Source organism: Neofelis nebulosa, chromosome 17 (assembly GCF_028018385.1).
Source record: "Neofelis nebulosa isolate mNeoNeb1 chromosome 17, mNeoNeb1.pri, whole genome shotgun sequence".
Lineage (NCBI taxonomy): Eukaryota > Metazoa > Chordata > Mammalia > Carnivora > Felidae > Neofelis > Neofelis nebulosa.
In genome coordinates this window covers 18499229-18507539 of record NC_080798.1, presented here as the reverse complement: position 1 = coordinate 18507539, position 8311 = coordinate 18499229, and the positions used below count along the sequence as shown (strand labels likewise).

The following is an 8311-nucleotide window of genomic DNA, read 5'->3' as shown; positions in this document are numbered from 1 at the left end:
GATCTCATGATCTAACAGCACAAAAGGATCTACACAGAAAAGTCTCCCTCCCATCCCAACACCCAGTTCTCCTTTCCAGAGACAAACCACGGCTCATGCGTGTCCCGTCCCCAATCTACACTCACCCGGCATCCAGAAGGATCCTTCGGAAATGTGAAACAGCTTACCTCACACCTTTGCCCACCATATTCCGGGTGTCACTCCACAGCCACGAGGCCCCACGTGGTCCCGGGCCTGCTGAGCACCTGACTTCATTATCACAACTCTGCCCTCTCCCAGTCCCCTTGCTGCCGCTCCAGTCTGCCTGGCCTCTCCCAACACACTGGCTTCCCTCGGGGCTTGCCGTCCCTGTGTCCGGAACACTACGATAGTCTCACACCTCATTCTCTTCTTCCTTGCGGGTCTCTGCTCAAACATGACCTCCTCGGAGAGGCCTTCGCAGACTCGCCCTCTGCCCCCATCTCTGTCTTCCTTCTTAGCCCCAGTCCAACCCCCGGCTTATGCTACGATCCATCCGCAGACTGCCTTGCACCAACGGAATGTCAGCTCCGTGAAGCAAGGCCTGTTCACTGCTGATTCCCCAGCACTGGCGAGGGTGGTAGCATGGGGGCTGCTCAGGAAACCCTCGCTGAGTCAATGTGTGGGCGTGTGTCCCCTTCTCTCGTGCAACTCGCCATTCCTACGACACGCTTTTTCCTTTTAACAATACATCTCGCAGTTGGATCTACGCTGGCATATGCAGATCTGCCTGGTTACCTGTAGCAGGTGCGTGGCGGGCTTTCACTCGATCAGATCCCTGCTGACGGATATAAGTTGTTCCCAGTCTTTTATTATCACAGAACAAACAGACAAAGAACACTGTGAGGATGTACTTCATGCACACGGGAAAGTACATCCATATAATAAACTCATAGATGTCAGCGTGTTGGACCAGATGGTATGGGGTTTTTCATTCTGAAAGGCATCAGCAAATCGCACCCTCCAGAGAAGTGTCCCAAGTAACGAGGGGAGAGAGAGGAGGAGGAGATGAGGTCAGAGAGTGACAGGGACAGGAAGCCAACACAGTAGAGCCTGCAGGCCACGGTAAGGACTGTGGCATCGACAAGAGATGGGAAGGTCACGGGGTTTTGAGTAGAGGAGGGATGTGACTACTTAGGTTCTAACAGGACCATTCTGGCCGCCGTGGAGAACAGACTGAAGGGGCAACAGGAGTAGCAGGGGGATCAGATAGGAGGAGATCGTTCAGGGACACAGGCGAGCGATGGGGATGACAGCTTGAACCAGGGCGGCAGCGGAGGGTGTGGTCAGTGGTGAGATTGGGGATATATTGTGAAGAGACAGCGGAAGACGTCTGCTCATGGAATAAATGGCAGAGGAAGAGAAGAATCACAGCTCTGTCTCGGGGTTTTGGTCTGAGTAACTGGAAGGATGGGGTGGCAAACCTGTGTACCCTGGGGCCCCACTCCCGAGACGTGGGAAGCCAGGGCACGCAGAGGCAGCAGCCGGTGGAGGGGGTGGCGGCCGGAAAACCTTAATTTCCTAACAGGTGAGGTTTCTCCATCTTCGACTGTGTGGCTCCAAGGGGTGCAGCTGAACCGCAGTGGGCTGAGCTGTCCAGGGGGCTGGCTCAAGAGTAAGTGCAGCAGTGCCTACCTTGAACCCTGCTCCCTGGATGGGCCCGTGTCCCTCCCTTCCCTTCCCTTCCCTTCCCCTGGTGGCGCATGCCGCTGAGCGAGGGACTGGACACCACTGATCCTTAGCCTCTTAAAATGTTTCCCAGAGACTTCATGTTCAGCGCCCCCCCCTCTGGCCTTTCCCCAATCTGTTGGTGCTGATGCTGAAGAGGACAGTGATAAAGACACAGTGATGTGTGTTAGAAGGAACAAGAAGGGGGCTGTCAGCTTCTGCCTGGCTGCGGCAGCTTATCGGGACACACCAAAGAGCAAGAGAGGGAGATAAGATCAACGGATGCAGATGTGACAGCTGTCTGTCCTCTGAGGTCCAACAACTCCAGATGACAGTCAGCACTCTCTAACTCCCTCCTGGGCCCTCTCACCACCGCCCACAGGCTGAGCGGCCTGACCTGGCTTCTGCACCCAGCCACCCTGGCCTCCTTTCGGTTCCTCTGACACAGCAAGTCTGTTCCCGCTGCAGGGCTCTGGTGCTTGCTGTCCCCTCTACCTGCAACGCTCTACCCATGGCTGGCTCCTCTCCTCCGTGCAAACATCCCTGCTTAGCCCAGGCCTTTCCTGACAGCTCTCTCCCCCAAAAGCCCCACACCAGCCTCCCTCTTGATTCCCCTTTCTGCTTCCTTCCTTCACTTGAAATTCCCTGGATGGTTTCCCTGATTACTGTCTGTCCCATTCGCCCGTGTCCGCGGCGCCTAGAGCAGGGTCTGCACGGAGCAAGGGCTCAGGGCGTCTGACGACTGGGGGGTGCGGTGATGTGAAAGGTGAGGCACGTGGAGGAAGCCACGCGCCAATCAGCCGTGAGCAGCCTGGGCAACGCTTCACTGAAGGAAAGTAGGGATGCTGCGTGGCCCGCCCCCGTGACGCGGCTGTGTGCGAGGTCCACGGAGCCTGCTGGTTCTCTCAAACAGTTTAGTCTGCACTCCCCTTTCTACCCCGGTGACCCTGGGACCTGAGCACCAAGGATGTCCCAACACTGCTGGCTTGGGTGACAGAACGGAGATAAAAGGGAAGACAAAAAGTGCAGGTTCTGACCTCCTTGTCGCTTGTGTCGGCAGCTGGCAAGCTCTTATGGGCACCCCCAGCTCCTGTCCTTTCACTCCACAGTTATGCAAGTGCCTGTGACATGCAAGGAATTGTACATTGGTTTTTTTCTATGGACAAACTTCAAAAAAGTCCCTTGCAGAAGAGCCAATCTTACCTAGACGCCACCCCAACAACCCATGGGAAGGCCAACATCCCAAGGGTGGGTTAACGGACTCCCGTGGTCTCCCGTGGTCCTAGCACCTGCTAATAGATTCTTCAGCTCTGTTCTGACTGGGGAATCAGCTCCTTGGGGACAGGGGTGGAGAAAGGAGGACCCTCCCCTGGCATTTTAGGATGAGAGCAGCCTTATGTGGCAGCACTCTTCACCTTTCCAGTAAGTTTCTGTCGCTCAATCAAATGCAGACAGCAACATGGTACAAATTAATTTGGTAGAGAGTGAAAGATAATTATGTTCCCTTTGCCCATGTGTATCAAGCATCAAAACCAATTCCTGAATGCCCATTTTAGGACAGGTACAGTGTAGGTTAGGGAAGGCCAGCCTACAGGAACATAGAGAGATCACTTGGGGACCAACGTGGGGAGTGATAGGCAGTAAGAGATGCTTTCTGGGGGGCGCCTGGGTGGCTCAGTCGTTTAAGCATCCAACTTCGGCTCAGGTCACGATCTCACAGTTTGTGAGTTCTAGCCCTGCGTCGGGCTCTGTGCTGACAGCTCGGAGCCTAGAGCCTGCTTTGGATTCTGAGTCTCCCTCTCTCTCTCTCTGCTCCTCCCCCACTTGCAGTCTGCCTCCCTCTCTCTCTCTCTCTCTCTCTCAAAAATAAATAAATATTTTAAAAAATTAAAAAAATAAAAAAAGGAAGGGACCTGATGGGCCAGAGGAAGTCAGACAATGCTTAGGACACTAATGAGTTTCAGAAGAGCCTCCTAGAAAGAGAACAGGAAACTGATTATGTCAGGGGCCTTGAGAGAAAAGATGGGGAAGGAAAGGGTGCAGAAAGAGTGGAAGGAGCAGGAAGAGGCCACATGTTCAAAACTGGAATAATTTCCCATGCAAAGGAAAACAGAATTGATTACTTGAAATGGGGAAAGAGGAGGAAGCCCAAAAGAAGAGTTGTGATCTGGATTCTGGGAGAAATAAGTTTGGTGGGGACAGAATTTGGTGGGGGATCCAGAGGGTCAAACCGCCTTGGGAAGAGCTCAGCTACTGACCGTCCTTTCTTTGACCACGTGACTCATCCAGGTATAAAAGTCTCGTGTTTGTGGAAGAGAAAAAGGTGGTCCAGTTAGACAAAGTTCTTCCTGCTCCTGAGACCCAACGAATTTGAAAAGCCATCCGACTGTCTCCAGGAAAAGGCAAGATACCCAACTTTGCTTGTGCTCAGGGAAGAGGTCATTGGGATCACAAGCCCACAAAGGGATGGGACAGAAGGAAGGAGTGAGTGTAGATAAACTTATGAAGGGGGGGCAGATCCATACTCCTCTCCGAGGAGATAGGACGAGAGGTCAGAGAGATGGGAAAGGGGCCAGGACGAGTCAAATGGCAAGCTGGTGGTGCTGGTGGGGGCCGGGTGCAGGTGAGAGGGGTGGGAAAATGAAAAGTGAGCTCAGCCCCAACTAGATGGGAATGACCCTGTTCACCTGGCCCTCTACCTCAGATGCTCTGATCTGGGAACGTGATACCTAGATGGAACACCAGTAACATGCTAGCAGTAACAGGCTGAGGACTCAAGTTTTATTTTAAATGTCTCCCTTCTAGGGGCGCCTGGGTGGCGCAGTCGGTTAAGCGTCCGACTTCAGCCAGGTCACGATCTCGCGGTCCGTGAGTTCGAGCCCCGCGTCAGGCTCTGGGCTGATGGCTCGGAGCCTGGAGCCTGCTTCCGATTCTGTGTCTCCCTCTCTCTCTGCCCCTCCCCCGTTCATGCTCTGTCTCTCTCTGTCCCACGTTGGAAAAAAAAAAAATTTAAATGTCTCCCTTCTAGTGATAAATAAGAGATTAAATGAGATTAAACGTTATACTCGATCGACATAAAACTCACATACGTGTGCTTTCTTCAGGCAGCGAGAAAGGGCGCATTTGCAGGTAGCAGGCTGGGAATTGTGGTACTTCTAGAGAAATCATGGTTATCTGTGATACGAGGACCTAAGTGATTTTCCCAGTCATGTGACTGACAGGAGGCATGGCCGGGGCTGGGATCCTGCCGACCTGGCCCAGCTCAGATCCCTCCCATCCCTAGCCCTTCCCCCCGCCCCGCCCCAAAACCTACAGGTTTTCTTTGAAGGGCTCAGCGTAGAATCAAGAAGCTGGGTGTCTGGGACTCACCTCGGGCTCAACATGCCCATCCCTCAGGCCTGACCAAATTCTCATTTGCAGGGGTGAAGCTGAGAGTCTTCTGTTCAAGCCCAAAGACTTGTGGAGGGAAAAGAAAGAGAAAACAGGCAAATATAAAGAAAGAAACCACAACCAGGATGAGCAAAATTTGGAGAAACTCGGAGACAGCCTCAGGCTTAGTCCCTCTGGGTAATGAAGCAGCTGTTTCCTTCCCCGCTGTTCATACAGCCATTCATTTATCAACAGATAGTGTTGAGCACCTACTATGCACCAGGCACAGTCCCAGGTCCTAGGACACAGTGGTGAACGAGACAGATGAGCTCACTGCCCTCACAAAGGGGCCTTTCTAGTGGGGACTTGGAGACCTCAGAACTTTTCCTGTGGGAACTTCTAAGACATCACAACGTTTAGGAGACTAATCATCCTTCCTTTCTTCCGTCCTGTCCTCCCTCCCTCCCCTCCCCACCTCTCCTCTCCTTTCTTTTCCTCTTCTTCCTTCCAGAAGTAATTGTGCAAGGGAGCAAGGAGGCCTTCTTTCTCCCTGACGCACAGGAAGCAGAGCAGTGCTCAGTTTTGAAGGGTCAGCCACAACCACTCGGCAAGGCAGGGAGAGGAGACGCACTGAGGCTGACGATGGAGTCACCTTGGTTTGGGGCTGGGAAGCCCATGGTCAGAGAGGATTCTGACTTCATTTTCTGTCTCTTCAGGAAGGATGGCCCCGAGTCCCCACAGCCTGGGACTTCTCTTCGTCTACATAATGTATTTTCTCATCGGTCTCCCCGCCGACCTCCTGGCCCTGCGGGCCTTCGTGGGGCGGGTCTGCCAGCCTCACCCCGCGCCCGTCCACATCCTCCTGCTCAGCCTGACGCTGGCGGACCTCCTGCTGCTGCTGCTGCTGCCCTTCAAGATGGTCGAGGCCGCCTACGATTTCTGGCCCTTGGGGGATGTCCTCTGCGCCCTCACTGCTTACGGCTTCTACAGCAGCATCCACTGCAGCACGTGGCTCCTGGCGGGCATCAGCATCGAGCGCTACCGCAGCGTGGCTTTCCCCGTGCAGTACAAGCAGTCCCGTCAACCCGTGTACGGAGTGATCGCCTCTCCGGTCTCCTGCCTCTTGTCCTTCGGACGCTGCAGCATTGTGATCATCGTCCATTTCTTACCAGCCAACAAGGTCGGGGGTGAGGCCAACGGCCTCCCTCTCTGCTGTGACAACTTCACCCAAGAGCAGCTGGCCATATTGCTTCCTGTGCGGCTAGAGCTGTGTCTCACCCTCTTCCTCATCCCCATGCTGGTCACCATCTTCTGCTACTGGCGCTTTGTGCATATCATGCTCTCCAGACCCCAAGTGGGGACGCGGAAGCGCTGGAGAGCGGTGGCGCTGGCCGCCGTGACCCTCTTCAACTTCCTGGTCTGCTTTGGGCCCTACAATGTGTCTCACGTGGTGGGGTTCTTAGAGGGAAAAAGTGAAAAATGGCGGGTGTACGCTGTGTTGCTCAGTGCTCTCAATGCTTGCATCGACCCCTTAGTTTTCTATTTCTCCTCCTCAGTTATGCGCAAAGCCTTGGATAGGAGGCTACGGAGTCTGCAGAGCTGGGCTGCCTCGTTGGCAGGGCGCTGCAGGAGAAAGGCTGGAGAAGCCGCCGCAGAGAGAGGAGATGAGAGTTTGGGTATGGCCAAGGTCGGCTTCACAGGAGACCAACTCTGCCAGCTCGGGGAAACATTTTGCGGGGAGGGCTCCAAACGGGGAACAGTGAAACAGAACTGGGGTGAGTTCACCTGTGCCTAGTTTAAGAGGCACAGAAGAGCAGTAGACCTCTCAAATCCAACTCATCCACTGGGTCGGTGCTTTTGTTTTGTTTCCTGGCAGTTATGACATTTCCTTATTTGTGGCCGGCACTGCCTCCTGGTCAGCCACAGCCCTTTTATCCTTGGAATCCTCTCCCCATTCAGTAGCTATATGATGGTAGCATTCCTTCAGCCGGTGCAAAGCTTTTTGCTCGATCCTTGGCCCTGACTCAGCAGGGCGGGGGGGTGCTCCACGCTCCAGGTCTGAACGTCTAGCACAGGCAGGAGTCTGGAGAGTCAGACAGGATCCTGCCATGGGAGCCCGGAGGTCTAGCCCCCCAGCCAAAGCGGTTGCTGGCTCAAGTCTATGAAACGGGCAAGAAAAGAAACAGTCCTTGAGGGAAGAGTCACCTCTGGTGTGAGGTTACTCGGGTCAGGATACTCTTCAGTAGGTCTGCCCTATTTTCAGTCTCCAACACTGTGTATGTGTGTCTTCTTTTTTGCGTCATCTATCTTGCCAGAAGTCTGTTGAAACTCATCTTTTCAAAAGCCCAAGGCCTTCTCTGGTATTCATCTATGCTTTCCATTTCATCAGTGTTGGGTTGTTCCCTTCCTCCTACTTTATGGAGTCTTTTCAGTTGCTCGCTTTCTAACGTATTTCAAGTTGACATTCATTCATCTGTAACCTCTGTTCTTTGCTGTCGCAAGCATGTAAGACTATGAAGTGCAGTGTCAGTGGGATGCTACAAGCCTGCATTTGCATAATTTGCACTATTTTAAGTTCTAACAGGCCCTAATTTCCACAGGATTTTTTTCCTTGGACTCAAGTTTAGACATTTTCTTTATTTTCAAGCATACAAATTCTTCTTGATCCTTTCGTTATTTGTTCCTACCCAAATGGCACTGTGGCCAGAGAATACGGTTTGAATGGTTCCAACTCTTTGAAATTTGTTGAGAACTGCTTTTGGGCCTGGAATATTGTCAATCTAACGTTCCAGGTGTGACAAGAACATAGATTCTGCAATCGTCAGGCGCATGTTGTCTCTGCACACCTTAGATCAAACTTGTTCATCTGTGATGTTCGAATCCTTATAACCATTATTTACTTTTGCTCTATTTGATCTACCAGTTACATGGAGAGGTATGTTACCTGCTCCTCCGTGATGGTGAACTTGTCTACTTCTCCTCGTAGTTCTGTCTTCCTGCTAAAATGAAATGTTGGTCATTCCTTTTGCCTTAAAATTTATTTGGTCTGATATAAATATAGCCACACCAACTTGTTTTCGTGGTTAGTATTTTCCCAGGACATCACTGTCCATCCTTTTACTTTCCAACTTTCTATATCCTTAGGTCAGGTGCATCTTTTACAAACAATATATACAGTGGCTGGATGTTTTGTATGTAATATGGTCTGACAATTCAACCGTATTGCTCTTTTACCCGTATTGTTTTATTCATTTAT

At 52.3% G+C, this 8311-nt stretch overlaps 1 protein-coding gene and 1 long non-coding RNA gene across 2 annotated transcripts; one reads left to right on the top strand and one right to left on the bottom strand.

The window, feature by feature from the left end:
- Positions 1–810: 810 nt before the first annotated feature.
- Positions 811–5565, bottom strand: LOC131500421 (uncharacterized). The gene is made up of 2 exons (XR_009256280.1): positions 5056–5565; positions 811–2807 (listed from the first exon to the last, which is right to left on the bottom strand). It is a non-coding gene; the product is annotated as an uncharacterized LOC131500421 (long non-coding RNA).
- Positions 5566–5776: 211 nt separating this feature from the next.
- On the top strand, positions 5777–6850 carry LOC131500204 (free fatty acid receptor 2-like). The gene has a single exon (XM_058709023.1). It carries the CDS (start codon positions 5777–5779, stop codon positions 6848–6850), a length of 1074 nt encoding a protein of 357 aa, XP_058565006.1.
- The last annotated feature ends 1461 nt before the right edge of the window (positions 6851–8311 follow it).

Bases quoted from the DNA above. Each gene is read 5' to 3' on its own strand.
- LOC131500204 (XM_058709023.1), top strand. From the start codon at position 5,777: ATGGCCCCGAGTCCCCACAGCCTGGGACTTCTCTTCGTCTACATAATG.